We start from the raw sequence: 22,648 nt of genomic DNA on the forward strand, positions 1-22,648 counted from the left end.
TGTCTATGGGTGTATACAGCCCATCTGCATTTAGTTAATCAAGGTATAGCCCATCATCAGTAAAATGAGGGAAGGAGGTTGTCTCCTCCTCAAAAGTCTGTCATGTGGAACATTTTGCATACCCTGAGTTATACTGAAATAAGGCATCTAGTCTCGGAAAATACTGGTGTTAACGCAGAGGTTGATGATTAGAATCTGGTTGCAAATGGACAGGTTAAGAATTTGTTATATTGCCTTAAGCGAGCTGAAAGCAGTGCTCAGTTTGGAGATGGGCATCTTAATTGGGTCAGCGGTCAGTGTCAGCATGGAAGAGAAAGCACTGGGTCTTGGGGCTAGGGTGGAAGCATGTACTGGTGTCAGAAAAGGCCTGGGAAGGGGTATATTGGTGTCACTTAGCACCAAGGGAGTGCCCACCAATGGAAGTCCAACTGTAGCCACTTGTGGTTCTGTGGGGTCTGCATGCACACCAAAGAAAGCATAAGAACTAGTTGCAGCGTGGCCGCCTTGAGGACTGCAATTTGCTGAACGGTTCATAATAGCCCAGGAAATTCAGGGCACAATAGACCAACTACTAAACTAGATCGAAGTCAGAAGATGCTGGGGGGTACAGCCTTTATATTCACGTCTGTTTGCTTTCTTGTTTTTTAAATGGCAGGATTGGGGCAGAGTCTCGATTGGCCTTTGTCGATGTCTTACAAGACCTTGAGCTGGAGTGGGACTGTGCGGGAGAGACTCCTTGACTAGACTTGATATTTTGACTACAACCTCTTCTTATCTTAGGCAACATAGTTTCACTCCCTGCTCTCAGAATACTTTTGGGTGCAAGAGGACACGTATCGCATGGCATTCAATCGTGACCGGAGCCAAAGCTCTAAGGGTACATTATGTGGGTCCGTCACCAATATCACCTTCCTGCAGTCCCGGCACAGCTTGAATCCTATCAATGCTGTCCCTGGCACACAGTCTGATGAAGTTATCAGAAATCCAACATAGTTGGGAGCTCTGTTCCAGTTAAGTGTTTAAGGACGCAGAGAGAAGGGAACTGATGTCAGTGCACAGGGGTGGCACTTATATGCGGCTCTGCTTAACCACCTCTGCACATGGCAGCACCTACTGGTGGGCAGGAGCAATGCTGAGGAATGAAAATGTCACTTACCCAGTGTACATCTGTTCGTGGCATCAGTCGCAGTAGATTCGCATGTTCTGCAATAGCTCGCCATCTGGTGTTGGGCCGGAGTGTTACAAGTTGTTTTTCTTCGAAGAAGTCTTTCGAGTCACGGGACCGAGTGACTCCTCCTTTTGTCTCCATTGCGCATGGGCGTCGACTCTATCCTCGATTGTTTTTCCCCGCAGAGGGTGAGGTAGGAGTTGAATTGTAGTAATAGTGCCCATGCAATGGAGTGACTAAGTATGCACCTATTTAAGGTTGAGATGATACATATATAAATAATTGAAGGTAACTTCCAAACTGCTACAGGCTCCCGGGGAGGCGGGTGGGCACATGCGAATCTACTGCGACTGATGCCACGAACAGATGTACACTGGGTAAGTGACATTTTCAGTTCGATGGCATCTGTCGCTGTAGATACGCATGTTCTGCATAGACTAGTAAGCAGTTATTTCCCCAAAAGCGGTGGATCAGCCTGTAGGAGTGGAAGTAGTCTGAAATAATGTCCTTAATACGGCTTGACCTACTGTGGCTTGTTGTGCGGATAACACGTCTACACAGTAGTGCTTGGTGAATGTGTGAGGCGTAGACCATGTGGCTGCCTTACATATTTCTTGCATTGGGATGTTTCCTAGAAAGGCCATGGTAGCACCTTTTTTTCTGGTTGAGTGTGCCCTTGGTGTAATGGGCAGCTGTCGTTTAGCTTTAAGGTAGCAGATTTGGATGCATTTAACTATCCATCTGGCTATACCTTGTTTTGAAATTGGGTTTCCTGCGTGAGGTTTTTGAAATGCAACAAAGAGTTGTTTAGTCTTTCTGATGTTTTTTGTTCTGTCAATGTAATACATTAATGCCCTTTTGACATCTAATGTATGTAGTGCCCTTTCAGCTACGGTATCTGGCTGTGGAAAGAACACTGGAAGTTCCACTGTTTGATTTAGATGGAACGGTGAAATAACCTTTGGCAAAAATTTAGGATTGGTCCTTAGGACGACTCTATTTTTGTGTAGTTGTATAAAAGGTTCCTGTATTGTAAACGCCTGAATCTCGCTTACTCTTCTTAGGGAAGTAATGGCGATGAGAAATGCCACCTTCCAGGTTAGGAACTGTATGTCGCAGGAGTGCATGGGTTCAAAAGGTGGACCCATAAGTCTAGTTAGGACAACATTTAGGTTCCATGAAGGAACAGGTGGTGTTCTTGGTGGTATAATTCTCCTAAGGCCCTCCATGAATGCTTTAATGACTGGTATCCTATATAGGGAAGTTGAATAGGTAGTTTGCAGGTATGCAGATATTGCTGCAAGGTGAATCTTAATGGAAGAGAAAGCTAGGTTAGATTTTTGTAAGTGAAGCAAGTAACCCACTACCTGTTCTGGAGTTGTGTGTAATGGTTGTATTTGATTAATATGGCAGTAGCAAACACACCTCTTCCATTTACTTGCATAGCAGTGCCTGGTGGATGGCCTTCTGGCTTGTTTTATGACTTCCATACATTCTTGGGTAAGTTGTAAGTGCCCGAATTCTAGGATTTCAGGAGCCAGATTGCTAGATTCAGCGATGCTGGATCTGGGTGTCTGATCTTTTGGTTGTGCTGTGTCAACAGATCTGGCCTGTTGGGCAATTTGATGCAGGGTACCACTGATAGGTCTAGCAGCGTTGTGTACCAGGGTTGCCTTGCCCAAGTTGGTGCTATCAATATGAGTTTGAGTTTGCTTTGACTGAGTTTGCTTACCAGGTAAGGAAGGAGAGGGAGAGGAGGAAAAGCGTAAGCAAATATCCCTGACCAGTTCATCCATAGGGCATTGCCTTGGGATTGTTTGTGTGGGTATCTGGATGCGAAGTTTTGGCATTTTGCGTTCTCCCTTGTCGCAAACAAGTCTATCTGAGGTGTTCCCCAGAGTTTGAAATAAGTGTTCAGAATTTGGGGGTGAATTTCCCATTCGTGGACCTGTTGGTGATCTCGAGAGAGATTGTCTGCGAGTTGATTTTGTATCCCTGGTATAAACTGTGCAATTAGGCGAATTTGGTTGTGAATTGCCCAATGCCAAATTTTTTGTGCTAGCAGGCTTAACTGCGTGGAGTGCGTCCCCCCCCTGCTTGTTTAGATAATACATTGTTGTCATGTTGTCTGTTTTGACGAGAATGTATTTGTGAACTATTATTGGTTGGAAAGCTTTTAGTGCTTGAAAAACTGCTAGAAGTTCTAGGTGATGGATATGCAGTTTTGTTTGATGTACGTTCCATTGTCCTTGTATGCTGTGTTGATCGAGGTGTGCTCCCCACCCTGTCACGGAAGCATCCGTTGTTATTACGTATTGTGGCACTGGGTCTTGGAAAGGCCGCCCCTTGTTTAAATTTATGTTGTTCCACCACAGAAGCGAGAGGTAAGTTTGGCGGTCTATTAACACCAGATCTAGAAGGTGACCCTGTGCTTGAGACCACTGTGATGCTAGGCATTGTTGTAAGGGCCTCATGTGCAGTCTTGCGTTTGGGACAATGGCTATGCATGATGACATCATGCCTAGGAGTTGTAATACCATCTTTGCTTGTATCTTTTGTGTTGGATACATGCGGTGTATGATGGTGTTGAAATTTTGAATTCTTTGTGGACTTGGAGTGGCTACTCCTTTTGATGTGTCTATTATGGCTCCCAGGTATTGTTGTACCTTGCGTGGCAGAATTTTGGATTTTGTGAAATTGACGGTGAACCCTAGTTTGAAGAGGGTTTGTATGATATGATTTGTGTGATTTGAGCACTCTATTAACGAATGGGCCTTGATTAGCCAGTCGTCTAGATATGGGAACACATGTATCTGCTGCCTTCTTATGTGTGCTGCGACTACCGCTAGACATTTGGTAAAGACTCTTGGTGCGGTTGTTAATCCGAAAGGCAGTACCTTGAATTGGTAATGTATTCCTTTGAATACAAACCTTAGGTATTTCCTGTGCGATGGGTGTATTGGTATATGGAAATAAGCATCCTTGAGGTCTAAAGTCGCCATGTAGTCGTGCAGCTTTAGCAATGGCAATACTTCTTGTAGTGTGACCATGTGGAAGTGGTCTGATTTGATGAAAGTGTTCACTACTCTGAGGTCTAGGATTGGTCTCAGTGTTTTGTCCTTCTTTGGTATCAGAAAGTACAGTGAGTAAACTCCTGTGTTTATTTGTGTGTTTGGCACTAATTCGATTGCATTCTTTTGCAATAGTGCCTGCACTTCTATCTCCAGGAGATTGGAATGGTGTGTTGTTAAATTTTGTGCTTTTGGTGGTATGTTTGGAGGGAATTGTAGAAATTCTATGCAATAACCATGTTGGATAATTGCTAGAACCCAAGTGTCTGTAGTGATTTTCTCCCATGCTCTGTAATAATGACCTATTCGTCCCCCCACTGGTGTTGTGTGGAGGGGGTGAGTGACATGTGAGTCACTGTTTAGTAGTAGGGGTTTTGGGGCTTTGGAATCTTCCTCTATTTCTAGGGAATTGCCCTCCTCTATATTGTCCCCGAAAACCTCCTCTATACTGTCCTTGGTAACTGGACGGTGTGGCTTGTGAGGTACTGGCTTGTGTGCTTTGACCCCGAAACCCCCCTCGAAAGGGCGTTTTACGGAATGAGCTGTAATTCCCCCTGCTCTGCGGGGAGTAGAGTGCGCCCATGGCTTTGGCAGTGTCCGTATCTTTTTTGAGTTTCTCAATCGCTGTGTCCACTTCTGGACCGAACAGTTCTTTTTCATTAAAAGGCATATTAAGAACTGCTTGTTGAATCTCTGGTTTAAATCCAGACGTTCGGAGCCATGCATGCCTTCTGATAGTTACAGATGTATTAATTGTCCGTGCAGCTGTATCTGCAGCGTCCATGGAGGAGCGGATCTGGTTGTTGGAGATGGCCTGTCCCTCCTCAACCACTTGTTTTGCCCTATTTTGTAAGTCCTTGGGCAGATGTTCAATGAGATGTTGCATCTCGTCCCAGTGGGCTCTGTCATAGCGCGCAAGTAGTGCCTGGGAGTTCGCGATGCGCCACTGGTTTGCAGCTTGTGCTGCGACTCTTTTACCAGCTGCATCAAACTTGCGGCTTTCTTTATCTGGGGGTGGTGCATCTCCAGATGTGTGAGAGTTGGCCCTTTTCCTAGCTGCTCCTACAACGACAGAGTCTGGTGGCAGCTGTGTAGTGATGAAAACCGGGTCCGTAGGAGGCGGCTTATACTTTTTTTCTACCCTTGGTGTGATTGCCCTACTTTTAACCGGCTCCTTAAAGATGTCTTTTGCGTGGCGGAGCATACCAGGGAGCATAGGCAGCCTTTGGTATGAGCTGTGGGTGGAGGAGAGTGTGTTGAATAAGAAATCATCCTCGACCTGTTCTGAGTGGAGGCTTACGTGGTGAAATTGTGCTGCTCTAGCCACCACTTGAGAGTACGCGGTGCTGTCTTCTGGTGGAGATGGCTTCGCAGGGTATGCCTCCGGACTGTTATCTGACACTGGGGCGTCGTATAGGTCCCATGCGTCCTGATCTTGGTCACCCTGGCTCATGGTGGTGTGAGCTGGGGAGTGTGATGGAGTTTGTGAAACGTCAATCACGGGCGGAGGTGAGGGTGGTGGTGTAACTCTTTTCACCACTTTTGGTTGTGGTGTTTGTTCCTTCTGGAACTCCAACCTCCTCTTTCTCCTAATGGGGGGAAGGGTGCTTATTTTTCCTGTCCCCTGCTGAATGAAGATACGCTTTTGCGTATGGTCCACATCAGTTGCTTGTAGCTCTTCCTCAAACCTATGCTTCTGCATTTGGGAGGTTAGCGAGTGCTCTTCTGTATAAGAGCCTGAAGCTGGGTCGCTTGCAGTTTGTTTCGGCATCGAAACTTTGTCTGCGTGTTTTTTCGGCTCCGAGGTGACTTTTTTCCTTTTCGGGGCCGAAACCTCTCGGCGTCGATCTGTTTCTGTGCCGCTGTCTCGGCGTCGAGCCGTGTCCACACCGGCATCACGGTGTCGAGGCTTGTCTCCAGCACTTTCTCGGTCCCGAGAAGGCTGCGTGCCGGTGTCTCGACCGGAGTCGGACGATCTCGGCACTGTTTGGGCCTTTTTCGGTGCCGATGGTCGGTCACCGAATTTATGGGTCGAGCCATGGCCTGGTGGCAGTGGCGTCCCCTGGGCCTTGTAAATGTTTCTCTGTGTGGTTTTCGACGTCTTACTCACGGTTTGTGTATCGTCGAATCCTTCGGAGTCTGAGTCTTGGATCGAGAAGGTACCTTCCTCTTCCTGTTCCTCGAACTCCCGTTGGGCTGCCGGTGCGGACGCCATCTGAAGTCTTCTGGCTCGACGGTCTCGGAGTGTTTTTCGGGACCGGAACGCACGACAGGCTTCGCAGGTGTCTTCGCTGTGCTCAGGTGACAGGCACAGGTTGCAGACCAAGTGTTGGTCTGTGTAGGGGTATTTATTGTGGCATTTGGGGCAGAAACGAAACGGGGTCCGTTCCATCGGCGTTCTTCAGCACGCGGTCGGGCCGACCAGGCCCCGACGGAGGATCGAAAAAACTACCCCGAAGGGCACCGGAGCTCTTCGATCTTCGATGCGGTGTTGAATGTAAGTACGCCGATCCCGAACGCAACAATACCGACGAAAATCTTCCGAAATTAGCTAATTTTCCGTTCCGAAACTCGGAGCGACAGGAACACGTCCGAACCCGATGGCGGAAAAAAAACAATCGAGGATAGAGTCGACGCCCATGCGCAATGGAGACAAAAGGAGGAGTCACTCGGTCCCGTGACTCGAAAGACTTCTTCGAAGAAAAACAACTTGTAACACTCCGGCCCAACACCAGATGGCGAGCTATTGCAGAACATGCGTATCTACAGCGACAGATGCCATCGAACATTGTGTTGATCAAGTCTGATGCATGGGGATATTCTTAAGGTGATGAATCTGTGGTTAGAAGTACCCATCAGAAAATAGGGTACCTAAAACAATAGTATCACCATACCATAATATGTTTTGTTAGTCTAATGAACAGTATTAAGATGCATTTGGTGAAAGAGTAACAAGTATCGGTGGCTTTTTGCCACACCTAACATCCAAAAAGGTTATAGCTAAAGCAACAGAACAATCAAACCATATTGTATTTCTTGTTTAAATATATAAAAATATAAGTATTCAGAAAGAGTCTTAACCAATGACAGTAAACAGAAAAGAATTATCACTCCTTAGGAAGGACCAAGCTATAAGATTAGAGAACCTAATTTTCTAGTCCTATTCTAGAGCCATTTAGCACAAAATTGCGAAGCACAACCCATCAATATCCATTTTTAAAATATGTCATTCAATACTGTACCTCCTACAATGTCCTTTACTGTCCCGTTTCCAGTGCCCTGCACATTCCGGATGTCTGGTGTTTGTGTTGATGCAGGATGTGAGCTTGTAGATGCCACATGAGCAAGCTGAGGAAAGGGTCCAGGAAGATGTGGTGGAGGTGGTTGACGTGGCTGGTATGGCATGCCAGATGGGCACACGCGTGATGACAATTGCTGCATTGCAATCATCTCAGGGCTGTCCAACATAGAATCTCCCTGATCCCTCAGAGTCTGAGGACCAGTGAAAGGAGGGTGTGCCATTCGCTGGACATTAGGTTTGCTAGCCGGGTGGAGGTATCTGGGTGGATGAGCCACATGAGGTAGGAAACTTGTCTGATCTGGCCAGTGGTTGGAAGGCACAGGGTGTCTTGACATGCTGGGCTCCATCGCAGGTCCAAAAGCATGAGGTGGGCGGGATGAGTTTTGCCCCATGGAATTATCCTCTACTGGTCCCAAAGAGGTATGGTTTGCAGGAACACGTACTCCGTTCCACATGGGTGCTGGACCCCTATTTGTGTATTCATAAGGCGATGGGCATATCTGATTTGGCTGGAACTGGGGGTTCCCAGGACCACAATTCCTCATTGGTGGCCCACTGTGCCTTGGTGGAATAAGTCCTTGTGGGAACTGTGGTCTGGGGTACATGCCGTTCTCTGGTGCAGGAACACGCAAAACAGGCGGCGCTGGTCCTGGATGTGGCCCGTAGGAGGTCATGTGATCTGGTCCTACATAGGCCTGCTTATTCTCTGGTCCGGAAACTCTCTGTCCCATTTGATTGTTTAATCCATCTGGAGGCTGCAGAGAGAAAAAATAGAACTCAGGAAAGTACAAATCAAGGGTGCCGCTTGGAAGGAAGCACAGGGTGTAAGAAAGGAATTATGGAAGAAGCCATCCCAAGAAACGTTTCTCATTTATGAAAATTTTAAGGCGATACTAAATACAGTAAGAACAGGTGATAGGGGAAGAAAATCTGCAATTAGGGTCTACAGAGGCAACAAGCACACACAGATCCCGTAAAGAAAAGAATCAAACAGTGAGCTAAAGAAAAAGAATGGATCATGTACATGAAAAGATTAAGGGGACGAAAGCATAGGGCTTCCTGAGAAGAATGCCTATGGTGATGGTCCACAAAGAAACACTCAGAGGTCCTAGAAACAATAAAGAACAAAGGGGCAAAGTGCAATAGGAAAATCACAACTATAGTACACAAGTAAAACATGAATTGGCAAAGGCCAGTGGTTAAGTGCCAAAGCCTTTTTCCATTGGCTTTGCCAATGTTTTTCAACAGAAAGAGGCACGATGGCGCAGCAGCCTCTGTGGCCATGTCATTCTGTAAGCGTTTGCATGCCTGATGACGTATGTACGTATGAGTCACCATACTTGCTCGCATCTACAGAAAGACTTGGGTGCCTTTTTTTTTTTTTTTTTTTTTTTTGTTTTTTTTTTTACATAGTGATCTAAGATGGTGGATGTCACTTAGATTGGTAAATTTAAAAAAAACAAATGTAATTTTCACAAAGTGCTTTTTGGATACATAACGGCAGCTGAAAATTTTAATTTTAATATAAAATGATGGCCAGTGGAGGAATGACCAATGAAGCAGCACATGCGGATAGGGTTGTGGAACAGCGAAGATGGAAAGACTCAACAAAGGAGCGGGTGGATTAAAGTAATGAAAACACACAAAAGTGATTTAAAGAGTGAAGCAGGCAACAGGGTAGAGCCAGAAAACAGATACACCCTCATGGATTGCATAATGAAAAAGGATAGATTGGTTTCATAAATGTGAGCAATGGAAGAATATAAGTAAGCCAACCAAATGTATTTTAAAGAGGCTTTATTCCAGGGGAAGGATTAACAGAAGAGAAAGGAAAGCCATTAAAGAAGAGAGCAAATGAGAGTGACAAAGTCAACCAATGCTAAGCAGTGGTTGAGCTTTAAGCCCACTATATATTTTGGTATGGTCCACAAGAGCCTTACGCCAACAGACAGCTTTAAAAGCTGTCCGGTAGGAGACCTCGTGAGAAGGAAATAATCTCCATCAAACCTCACCTCCCATGGTGGTTGTGAGGCACAGAATTTTCCTCTTCTTTCTGATTTCTCTTTTTTTGTCTCTAACATATTGCCAACCACCATTTGGTGATGTGTCCTTTCCCTTGTGAAATCAAAAGTGCAATCCGGATGCCCCTGTGTGGTCGCAATCTTCAGATTTATTTTTTTCTTTGGGGGATTTTTGTCCACGTCTTTGTGAAAGAGTAGACACTCCATAGTTTGTGCTTGAGGCACGAACTATGGAGTGTCACTGGGGCACCAGGGATTCTCCATGGACTGCAGCATGTATTGTGCCACCCACGGGAGTCCATGCAAAATGTGTTTGCAGGTATGCCATTGCAGCCTGCGCGAAAAGGTGCAGGAACCCTTTCACTATAAGTCATTGCACAAGGTCGCTGTAAGTCACCCCTATGGTTTGCCCTCCTAGCTCAGAGGCAGGGTCCAGGTACCTTTGTGTAAGGTACCCTGTGTGTGAGGAAACCCCTGCATGAGCAGAGGTGCCCCTACGAACTCCGGCCCCATTAGACTGGACTTCGTAAGTGCGAGGAAGCCATTTTACCCGTGTACAAAACAAAGGTCACTTACCTGTGTCCATCTACATAATTGTAACTCTGAACCTGGGCATGCTTGGTATCAAACATGTCCGACTTATACCCCAATACTGTTGCCAGTATTGAATGTATGATGCCATGCACTCTGGGGCCTCCTTAGAGGACCCCCAGTATTACTTCTACTAATCTTCTGGGGTTTTCTGGGCAACCCTCAGACATGTTTCTGCCCTTTTGCTGCTTGACCAGCTCAGGTAGAGGAAGGCAGAACAAAGGGTTTCCTGTATGAAAAGGAGGCAACACCATCTCCTCTGGGAAACAGGCGTTACATGGCTTGGAAGGGGTAGCCTCCCCAAGCCACCTGTATGCTTTAAAGGGCACATTTGGTGCCCTCCTTGCATAAACCGTTTTGCACCAGTCCAGGAACCCCTGGTCCCTGCTCTGGCGTGAAAATGGACAAAGGAAAGGGGATTGACCACTGCCCTGTCCATCACCACTCGAGGGGTGGTGCCTATGGCTCTTCCAGGTGGCCATTTGATTCTGCCATCTTGAATCCAATGTGGGCGGAGGCTCCTGGGAGCATTTCCGTGGCCAGGTCAGGTAGGTGACGTCACAGTCCCCTTCCGATAGGGGGTCACCCTTCTATGTGACCAATCCCCCTTCCTGGGTAATTTAGGGTCTCCTTCTTGGGTGGGTCCTCAGATTCAATGTGGAAGATTCCAGCAGGACTCCTCAGCATTGTTTACTTCATCTTCTGGCCACTGGAACTGCAACCGGATCCTCCAGGAACCAACAATCTACAACTCCAGTGATGACTCCACTCCTCAACATTGTTTCTCTGGCTCCTTCTAGCAACTGCAACATTTCACTGGCTGTGCTTCCTCTGAGAGTGAGGAGTCTTCAGCCTGCAGAAGAAGTAAGCAAAATCTCCCTTGGAGTGAAGGAGTCACTCCCCAGCATCAACAGGCACCAACTGCAACGACAACCAACTGTGTGGATCCTCTCCCCTCCGGAACTGCGTGGATCCTGCATCACAGGTGGTAGTCTGGAGTGGTCCCATTCGTCCTCTCTACCAGCTGACCAACTTGGGAGACTGTGAGCCCTCGTCTCCTTGCAGTACAGTACATCTGTGTACCACGACTCTTGCAGCTACCAAGGCTTGTTTGTTCCTCCTCCAACGAATCTTCAGGCTCCGTGTAGCCCCAGCCCCCAGCACTTCTTCCTGCAATGCACAGTCTGCTGCAGCGACATGGGCACTTCTTCAGGTGTGCCGAGTGGGCCTCACTGAAACTCCTGCACCTGCTGCCCGTGGGTCGCCTGTTGGGGCTGCCTCCTCTTCTTGTAACTCTCCCAACTGCTGAGGGCCACCCCAGGCTCTCCTGGACCTTGCTGGTCCTCTTCAGCATTCCAAAACCACCTTCTCTGACTCTTGAATTTGCCAAGGCTTGTTGGTGGTTTTCCAGCACCACTTACTGACTGCATCACGACTGGCGATGTGAGACATCACTTCCGGAACGCCTCTTCTGTTCCTGTGCTGCGCTGCTGACCACCTTCGTCCACCGTTGACCTTGTCCTGCATCCACAGAAGGGTGGGTAGTGGTTCCTGCCACAACCGGACACTAACACAGACTGGACTTGGTACCCTTCTTTTCTGTCAGGATCCACCTTTGGGTTCTTCCAGTCGTGGGTGGACCTTGCACAATCCTTCTCCAAAGTCCTCCTGTTGTTTTTGGGGAAAACCAGGTACTTACCTCTGCTCTTATGGTCGCTGGGGTGGAGGGGGTCACTCTGGTACTCACCTCTTGCTCCCTCAACTGACTCCACTTCCTTGGGTGGGGACTGCCTTTCACATTCCACTTTTTTAGTATATGGTTTGGCCCTCCACTAGGGCCATCACTATTTGCTATGGCTTTTACCAATGCCTATTGCTTTCTATGCTATTTACTGATTTCTAATGTGTATATAATATTGTGTTTACTTACCTTCAGTTGGGGTAGTGCCTATACAGTATTTTTGTATTTGTGTTACCATAATAAAGTACCCTTATTTTTGTAACACTGTGTGGTTCTTTTATGTGTGTAAGTGTGTATGACTGTAGTGATATTGCATAAACTTTGCATGTCTCCTAGCTAAGTATTGGCTGCTCATCTACAGCTACCTCTAGAGAGCCTTGACTTTCTAGACACTGCCTACACTTTACTAATAGGGGATACCTGTAAGAAGGTGATAACACCTTAGGTGCTCACCACACACCAGACCAGCTACCTACATAGAGCATTAGTATTATGTAATTTGGCATATGTAAAGCCTCTGGAGATCCACTGGACTCTGTGCACAGTATACCTTACTTTTGTATGATATATACAGAGCCAGTTTCCTACAAACAGATCTAACTAGGTCTCTTTCAGTAGAGGGGAGAGCCTTTGCGCCACCTTCGGATGGAGACGCCATTCGTGATCGACTAAGCATTGTCAACTGAATTTGTCTGCTCTGGTGTTCAGAGAGCCTGCCAGATGGTGAACCACCAGAGAAATGCTCTGTTGTTCCAGCCACTACCAGAGGAGCAGAGCCTCTTGACAAATGGTGCAGTACCCAACCCCGCCCTGCTTGTTGCAGTACCAAATGGCGGTGGAGTGGACGGTGAACACCTGCACTATCTTCCCTTTGAACAAGGGAAGAAATGTTTTCAATGCTAGTCTCATCATCCAACAGGTTAATATGGAGTCCAGATCCCGCCGGAGACAAGATGCCAATGAACTCCACCTCTCCCAGGTGGCTGCCCCATCTCAAGAGTGACGCATCTGTCATTACTCTCAGATCTGGTTGGGGGAGAGGGATCTGCCTCTGACCCAATTGCGCTTCGTTAGCCACCACTGCATCTTGTGCAGTTCCCTCTGAGATCTGGACCATGTTGGAGATATTCCACTGATGCTGCACCCACTGCAACTTCAGGTTCCACTGCAGAACCTGCATATGCTACCTGGCATGTGTCAACAGCATGATGCTGGAGGCCACGAGGCCCATCAGGCTCAAAGTCTTTCTACCCGAAATCCAGGACAGAGGCTGAAATATCAGCATCATAGCCTGAATATCCTAAACTCCACGCTCTGGAGGATAAGCCCGAAACTGCACTGTGTCCAGAACAGCTCTGATGAAAGGGAGCATCCGAGAGGGAGTCAAGTGTGACTTTGGCAAGTTTATAGTAAACCCCCAGAAAATGCAAGAGGTCCACCATAGTCTGGAGGTGGGAGACGGTCCACCACAGTCAGTCATCGAGATAAGGGAAGACTGAAACCCCTGATCTGTGCAGATAAGCTGTGACCACTGCCATCACCTTGGTGAACACCCGAGAGGCGCTGGTAAGGCCAAAGAGGAGCACAGTGAACTGAAAGTGCTTGTGGCCCACCATAAACAGCAAGCAACGTCTGTTGGCAGGCTGAACGGGAATATGGAAATAAACATCCTGCAAGTCCAACAGTACCATTCAGTCTCCTGGGTCAGGGGCAGAAAGAACCTGATACGGAGTGAGCATTTTGAACTTTGCCTTCTTGAAGAAGTGATTAAGGGACCGAAGGTCTAGGATAGGGCGGAGTCCTTTGTCCTTTTTGGCTGCCAGAAAGTAGCAGGAATGGCAACCATGACCTACTTTTGGCACAGGAACCCTCTCTGAAGCTCCCTTGGCCAAGGGAGCCATAACCTTGTCTTGCAGATGTGCCTAATTATCCTCTGTCATCCAACGTAGGAGGGTAGCATGGATGGTGGAGTAGTCTGGAAGGGAGTGTGGGGGGGGGGGGGGGGGGGGGGGGGGGGGGGAAAGAGTAACCCCTTTGGGCTATCAGCAAAACCCACCAGTCCGATGTTATGCACTGCCAATGAAGCAGATGATGGCATATCCTGCCTCTGACTGGACCCTGGTGGGGAATCAGACCAGGAAGGTTTGGAGGCAGCTGTAGGGGAAGAGGGGTGAGGGATGCAGACTGGCCAGACCCCTGGCCCCCTGATCCACGACGGCGGTGGATCCCACGTCCACGGCCACACAGAGGTTGGGCACAGTGGCTAGAGGGGAATGGATGTGGCAGGGCGCTCCTTCCGTAGCCACAGAAGGGGCGAAAAGCAGACTGAGCGGGACAAGGGTTCGCCGCAAGGCCCAAGGACCTGGCCATAGTATGAGAATCCTTGTAGCACTCGAGTAGAGTCTGCTTTATCTCTGAAGAGACAGTTGCATTCAAAGGGCATGACCATAAGATTAGCTTTGACATTCCCTGAAAAGCTACAGGTCCTCAACCAGGTATGGTGCCTCAAGGCCACTGTCAAAACAACTGCTCTGCCCAGTGAGTTGGTCGTGCCCAATCCACATCAGATTGTGAACTTTGCGGTGTCTCTCCCATCAGAAACTGCTTGGGAGTGAATAGCCAGGGCCTCCTCCGAGACCTGTGGCAGCACATGTGCAATCATAGCCCACAGTGTGTGGGAATAATGGCCCAAAAGGCATGCAATGTTCATGGCTCGCAATGCCAAGCTGGCAGAAGAAAACATATTCTCAAGTGTGTCTAGCCTCTTGGATTCCCTATCTGGGGTGCAGAAGGGAACGTGCCCTGGGAAGTGGAGACTTGGATAACCAAGCTTTCAGGGGTGGGGTGCTGCGTCAGGGAGCCTGGGCCATCTGGTGCAGGGTGATGGCACTGTGCAATTGTCTTCTTCACAGGAGCCCCTGTGCTGGTTTTGGACCATGTACCCAGAAGGACATCCGTAATGGCTTCATTAAAGGGAAGCAGGGGTTCAGATGATGAAACCCCAAGGCTGAAGCAAAGAGGATGAAGCCCCAAGCTGAAGCACCTCTGTCAGGAGGTTAGTCCTGACTGCCACCTAAGATAGCTCAAGGTTCTGGGACCTCAGCTGCTCTCCATACCACAAATAAACATGAAGCTCCTTCCTCTGTTGCCACAGTGGGGGGAGGATAGCATGCCAGTATCTGGGGAGGTAAGGGGCAAGGGCCTTATCAGCGCTGGATGATGCTCATCCAACTCTGTGTCGGAGTTGGCAATGGGGATGGGAGCGGCACCACCTGGGGGGGGTTGGGGGGGGGGGGGGGCACAGGCAGTGCTGGGAATGTTGACATCGAAGGGAAGATCGAGATAGTACGACCAGTCTGGATCCAGGAATTGATCCATGGGTGCCCCTCGGAACAGAGGTCGAAGCCGCCAGTGCGGAACCCGGTGGTGGCCCTTCTGACTCCGCGGCAACCAAAAGTGCATCAGCAGAGTCGGACTGCCCACAAATGAGAAGCATGGCCTCATAAAACTCCCTAAGTTGGGTTGGGGTTGCTACGGCTCCCAGAAATACGGGGAGGCACGGTGTCGGCCCAGACACAGGCTCTGCAAAGGGAGGCCTAGATCGACAACGCTCCTTCGCCTTGTTGGCCGATGGACAAGGTGAAGTCGAAGAACGCTTTGCTTTCTTAGACGACTCCTTATGCCTCGACATACCCGATCACCCCTAAGACTTGGTCAATGGAAAAGGGCAGCTCCATTACCGATCTTGAGACCTTCCTCTCAAGAGAGATTGGGACTTAAGTAGAGGTGAGCTCTGGGATGCCATCAGCTTTAGGGGCTGCTCCCTCAAAGCCTTCAGATTCATGGCCTGACATTAGGAGCACAACTTCTGGTCGTGCTCCAGACACCAAAGGCACAAAGTGGAGATCAGTCACGGACATCCCCTGAGGACAGGATTCGCAAGTCTTAAACCCGGTTTTACGAGAAGACATCCCTTGACGAACCAGGATTAGGATTACTCAAAAAGCCCAGTCAAAAAGTGACTGAGGGTTAGCTCTTTCTTCGGTTCAGTGCTGGCTGGCACAGAAAGAAAAGAACTGACATCAGAGCACGGGTGGTGCCTATATAGGACCCGTGATGTCCTATCAGGCATGGATGACACCGATGATGGACACAGAGCCGATTGGCACCAACCACCTAACGGCACGTAGGGGTACTGCTCGATAAAAATCTCCGGATCCAGACTGACGCCTGGGGAAATCAAAGGTAAGGAATCAGCAACTATATGTCTCTATCAGATATGGAGTTGTCTCTATTAGTCCATACAGGGACCCGCTGTCTGGGCCAAAACACATTGAGGAAAATCGACTCCTTCACCCTCAACTTAGTCTTCGGTAGGTCTTTGTTGGTGTTCTTCCTTGATTTTGATTGATCTTTTGGGGGAACTTCTGATGAAAATCTGGTAACTTTTCCTTCCTTGTGTTGGACAGCCTTCAGCCAAGCATCCTGACCCAACAGCAGAAAAGTAGAATCTTAAGATGGTGAGGTAGGAGTTTCTGGAGAAGCGTGTATGACATCACAGGAAGCACCAAATGGGGGATCCGTTGATGCCCAACAACAGAAACAAAATACACAAAAGTTGGAGAATTTCAGACACTAGATGCACATATTGGATGCAGAATAATGCACAGCAAGAGAATCTAGAAAAGATTCACACTGCAAAAACTAGCTACCCCGAGATGAGGTTTCTCAGTGTGCAGTTAGGCATGTTGGTTCTAGCGGTTAAGAAATGGGAGAGATTTTACACCTCGGTTCACTGAGTACATGAGGAGGGGGAGCGATCTGACCCAGATTCCATGAATTGGGATAAAAGCTGATCCCAAACCGGAGCTTGTGGAGTCTACTCAACGATTGAGAATAAGAGAGAACGAAGGTATGAGATTAGGATAAAGTCACCTTTATGTTGAGTTTAGTACTCCTAGTTTGAAGGTTCTCATCTATTCAAAACTCCTGGTTGCCCCTCTGCCATCAATCAAAATTAACAAAGGTATGCTCTATAATTAGGAAACTTTGCACTTGCACAAGGAGAGGGGTACATGTAGTACATTACATGTATACGCTGTACTAAATTACATATATGCGCTGTACCACGTTGTGGTCAGAAACAGTTTCCCACTCCACCACTAGGTGGTAGGATACATGAGGAATAATGATAGACAATAGGACTAACTATAGGACTAACAGTCACCAAAAAGTACATTTATCTGTTTTTGGAGTAAGACGCATATCAGATTCTAGGTCTGTCTTGCAGTTTAGCTGTCTGCAAGATCTACTGTTAACAAATATTTAATATTTTAAAATATTTTGGCACAAAGGGAGAGGAATCCTTGGTTCATTTCATCTGTATTTTGTGAAAAACTGCTGCAGCTAAGAAAGTATTGGCTTCGCCCAATATGGCGTACCTTAAACATCAGGAATTGTCAAGGTGCTGTGGAAGCACGTCTGAAAGGTGTCATCCCAGTTAACAGCTCGATTTCTGAAATTCATCAAAAATGCTTTAGCTAATCAGTAGATGTTATGGATACCCCCTGGAAACCAGGCAGGAGCATTGCCGCTTTACACCCTAATGAGTTCTGGCCCCTCTAGGCATTAGAATGAGCCATCCACGACTACTGATTGGACTTCAACCCTAAACTAAAGCGGACTTTGGAAGAAAAAAAAAACAAAAAACCCTGGTACGCTCAGGAGCATTGGGCAAATTGAGAACTTTCATGGTCTTTAGGACCCCTGACTGTAACATTTGCAAAATAGGCCTTTCAATACACTGCTAAAGACCTTTGCACTTTATTTAGCCCTTGATCTGGTCTTTATTTGCTAGAGGCGAATGGAGCGCTTGATGGCCTTGCAGATCTAACAATAATACTGACAATGTAGGTCTTTTTTTATCCAACGTGCTACTAAAAAGCGTTGTGCTCATGCCAGGCTTGGGTGCTGAAGTATCTCTTAGAGGCCAAGTCAGCACTTCAAGGTGTCGGGAGCAGATGGTTTCTTTTAAAAGTGTTTTTACTCCTTTTATCTCAAATAGTCCCTTTTAATTGTTATGCTGAACTGTTCCTTGCTTCTATCTTTTTTTTAGTGTTTATCCATAAGTGACTGAAAAATTCAGGACTCGTTTGTAATGAATTTAATTGTGCAATAAAGGCTGTCTACCTCTCTGTGGTCAGAAGCAGTTTCCCACTTCACCACTAGGTGGTAGCGCACGAGGAATAATGATAAGTTAAAGTCTACAATATTAGGACTAACGGTCACCAAACAGGTAAATGTATCCATTTTTGGAGGAAGATGAATATTAGTTTTTAGATGTCTTTTAGTACAGCTATCTACAAGATTTACGGTTAACAAATTTAAAAAAAATACATAGGGTGGGCACTGGCTCTGCCTCGAGAAGTACTGCCCTCTCCTCACACTCTAAGGTGTACCATTCAGTCTCAATGGAGGTACCTGCTTTGCGATGCATTAGGGACTATGTTACATCCCAGAAGTGAACTAAATCAATTCACATTATATTATCTTATCGATGCACTGTGTACAGGAAACAACTAATTTAATGTGTTTTTCTTCACCGCAGAAATGCTCCCAGCCTCTTTAGTGTATTCCACTTATTATTTTAAATGTGTGACAGAGCCTCTAGAAGGCACCATGTGCTAATGTGATTAATTTCTTTATCCATCTTTCGCTATTAAATTTCCCCTATACAAGATGTACAAGGATGGCTCAATTTAATGTGTACACCTATGGTGCGGCACCCTATACTGAGTCCAGGCAACCCTTAGTGATAGTGAATAGGTGTCCAGATCGCAGAAGCTCCTTAGGGGTAGCTGAGGCGAGCAGCTAAAGCTTATCCAGGAGGAATGTAAAGCACTTGCAATACCACAGTAGTCAGACAATAACTTAGTCACAAGAAAGAACCACACCAGTGTTGCAAAAATAAAGGATACTTTATCACAGCACTTCTACTAAGTGGACATAGATATATCCCCCTTTGGGGATATTGCATAAAATTGTACACATAAAATAACCATCAGAAATAACATATACATGTACAGGGCCCCTAGGAGAGGGACAAACGATATAATAAAAAAGTGGAATGTGAAAGTGGGACTCCAACCAAGGTAAGTGCGGTGGTTAGCTAGGTGCTGGGGCCAGTTAGAAATACTAGAGGTAGGTACAGTAGGTAACCCCACCAACCAGGAGTAAGTCAGTAACTCACTCAGGTGTCCCATAGGCTCACAAAAGGAGTAGTGGTTGGTGTTTGTGGAATTCAGGACCCTTCCCAATGGACCCCGAGGAAACCAGCAGGCAAGAAGATGGGTGGAGAGTGTCCCTCCCCCAGGATACGCAGAAGACAGGAATACCTACACCAGGGACCCAGATGCAGAGGAGAGAAGGGACTATCTCTGAAGACTGTGGATGCTTCTGATTGTCCAGCTGCTGTCACGACCCATGGACCAGGCCGGTGGAACCCCAGAGACTGATTCCAGACGTGGAGGATCTGTAAAGGAAGGGGACAGAGTCCAGCACCCATGGAGGTGCCCAGGCGGTGCCCACCCTCCTGAAGATAAAGTTCCTGCAAGGCAGTGGAAGAAGACGCCCAGCTGCGGGGTTCAGGAGCTTTTGAAGATCCCAGGACTCACCTACGAGCTGTCCCTCGTCGGTCACCGGATTGCAGGAGGGTCAGTAACCAGCCAGGTCACAAACAAGCATTGGCAAATGCAAACAGGACCAGAAGAGGAGTTTGCAGAGTTATGGGGGGACCAGTAAGGTCCAGGAGACTCTACCCAGGATGGGAAGTCAGAGCTGGCCCTCAGCACACAGGAAGGCCAACAGAAGTTGATGGAGCCCCCCACAAGTGACCCACAGGTGCCAGACACAGGGAGACACAAGGAGACCTTACCAGCCCAGCAAAACAGAAGTCTCACGTCTCAGGAGTTGCAGGACAGGAGCTGATCTTCAGTTTGAGGGGTGCTAGGGATTGGGGCTTCTTGAAGCCTGAAGATCTCACGGAGGAAGAGTCAACAAGCCTTGGCAAGCGGAACAGTTGCAGTGCAGAGGGGTGCCAGTCCAGTGGAAGGAACAAGGGCCTACAGTCTCCCAACGTGGAAAGAAGACAAACAGGACCCACCAACTGTGCAGCAGACTCCACCAACCATTCGAGGATGCCTTGAGGTGTCTGCGGATGTGGGGGAGTGACTCCCTCACTCAAAGGTAGATTCCTTTGTGCTTCCTGGTGCAGAGTCTTTGTAACCCTGGAGGATGCACAGCCTTGGATGTTGCAGAATTCTTACAGGATCTGGAGAAACAATGTTGCAGTGGGAGCCCTTCCCACCAGAAGCAGACTTGTTTGGTTCCAGACGAAGACCAGCAGCGGTTCTAGAGGCAAGGGGTAGAGGACGTCTTGCTGAGAGTTCCATGTAGAGTCTTGCTTGACGAATCTGAGGACCTACCCGTGAGAAAGCCCTTAAATAACTCTGAAAGGGGGTTGGTCACTCTCTGCAGTGATCCACCTATTAGAGGAGGTCAGGGACGCCTCCTACCAGGCCTAACCCACCAGATGCTGCCAGGTGCCTCTGTACATCTTATTTTCAAAATGGCAGAATCAAGTGGCCACCTGGCAGAGCTCTGGGCATCCCCCAAAGGGGAGGGGCTAGGCAGGGGAGTGATCACTCTCCTGTCCTTTGTGTAGTTTCGCGCCAGAGCAGGAACCGGGGGTTCCTGAACTGGTACCAACCGGATTATGCAAGGAGGCCACCAAATGTGCCCTTCAAAGTAGTCTGGTGGTGCTCAGAGGCCACCCCAGCCCTTAGACACCTAATACAAAGGGAGAGGTGGTCACACCTCTCCCTTCCAGAAAATCCTTTGCTCTGCTCCTCCGGCCTGAGCCTGGCTCATCAGCAAGAGGCCAGAACAGTGTCTGGGTTCAGCAGCAAGCGGGCTGGAAGCTGGACCCCGTAAGGCTGTAGAGGCAGAACTGGAGGATCCCCTAGGGAATCCCCAGAGTACATGATATCATGCAACTAACACTGGAATCTGTGTAGTTGCATGATTCCAACATGTTTGATACCAAGCATGCCTAGGTTCGGAGTAGCCATTATGTAGTTTGACCACTCGTGTTGACCAGTGTCCACCACATACCTTAAAATGGATTAGCCACACTTACAGAGTCCAGGAATTGGCCTGGGGTCTGTAGGGGTACCCTGCTCATGCAGATACCCTCACACTAAGAGACCCTGCCCTTGGGCTGAAGGGCCTACTAGAGGGGGGACTTATAACGTCTAAGTGCTTTGTTTTAGAGAAGTGAAAGGGTGCATGCACCCTTTACCGCAGGCTGCAATGGCAGGCCTGCAGTCACAGTTTGCATAGGTTCCTATAGGTGGCATAATACATATTGCAGCACACGGGGGAACCAGTAGTGTACCAATGCCCTGGGTACCATATATTAAGGACTTGCATGAGTGCACCAGTATGCCAATTGTGGGTGTGAAAGGTAACCAACAATTACATTTAGGGGGGAGAGCACTGCCACTGGGGTCCTGGTAGGCAGGATCCAAGTGCACTACAGTCCAAACACGCTGACATCAGGCAAAAAGTGGGGGTAACTATGCCAGAAAGATGGCACTTTCCACCACAAGAGAAAAAATTTTTTTCCATAATAAGAAGCTTTAGAATTTTCATTTTAGAGAAGATTTGGAATGTACGCCAGTGCAAGCTCACGTTGCTATCGACTTTATCAGTGTAATATTAAGAAAAGCTTCTCTACTACAATGATTCATATCCTAAAGTGTTCCAACAATCTTTAAACTGCGAAAGCGGTCAATGAACCCCCAGGTTGATGGTGCTATATAAAAAAAGTACACAAACGTAGTAGAGCAACAACCTGTCCGCAAAATTTGATAGAACATCCTTTTTAAAGCCACCGGAGTAAAAAACAGAAAGTGTCAAAACTTAATAGTTGGATATGCACAATACCTGCATGTTGAAGTGCGGATGATGCTGATCGCCTGGATGTGGTTCTGGTACTCTTGGTGACCCATACAGGTTGGTTGGATCAGAGACCCTTGGAGGGGCAAACAGGCCAGGAATTGTTGGCCTCTGAATAGTGAGGATGGGGGCAATTCACAAGGAGAAAGACAAAAGAGGCACTATCAGTAATGCTGGCATTTAAGTCTAAATACATGCAGAGAATTATAGCAAGACACTGTACCCAGAGGCAAGACTTCATAAGACCAGAGACTTCGTATTCAATGAGTCAAACATATCACTTCTCTTCCATTAGATGAACCGGTTCGAAAACATATGTAATACAGATCTGGCCATTTGTGTGAGCCCGGGAATGACCATCTATGGTGGAGTTGTTTGTGTTTAAATCATATTCGAAAGAAATCAACTTTCCAAATTGTGTTCAAGTGAATTAGCCATTATACATGTGTAGGGTACCATTATCAGTATCAAACACAGACTTGTGCAGGGTTGTCACCTCCACATACATTATGCCCAGTAGTGGTGATTATTATAGATATATATATATATGCACACACATATATATATATATATATATATATATATATATATGGAAAATGTCACTTACCCAGTGTACATTTGTTCATGGCATGTAGTGCTGCAGATTCACATGCTATGCATAGCTCTTCCGACATCTAGTGTTGGCCTCGGAGTGTTACAAGTTGTTTTTCTTCGAAGAAGTCTTTTCGGAGTCACGGG

At 47.4% G+C, this 22,648-nt stretch overlaps 1 protein-coding gene across 3 annotated transcripts in view; it reads right to left on the reverse strand.

The window, feature by feature from the left end:
- The window catches only part of CECR2 (CECR2 histone acetyl-lysine reader), a 330,093-nt gene that overhangs the window by 55,182 nt on the left and 252,263 nt on the right, over positions 1-22,648 (reverse strand). For all 3 annotated transcript variants that reach the window (XM_069228063.1, XM_069228062.1, XM_069228064.1), the window contains 2 exons: positions 21,899-22,021; positions 7,482-8,295 (listed from right to left, as the gene is read on the reverse strand). In XM_069228063.1, coding sequence (XP_069084164.1) covers positions 7,482-8,295; positions 21,899-22,021 — 937 coding nt within the window. The remainder of the gene's footprint in view (positions 1-7,481; positions 8,296-21,898; positions 22,022-22,648) is intronic.

This window comes from Pleurodeles waltl, chromosome 4_1, assembly GCF_031143425.1.
Source record: "Pleurodeles waltl isolate 20211129_DDA chromosome 4_1, aPleWal1.hap1.20221129, whole genome shotgun sequence".
NCBI classification, from domain to species: Eukaryota; Metazoa; Chordata; class Amphibia; order Caudata; family Salamandridae; genus Pleurodeles; species Pleurodeles waltl.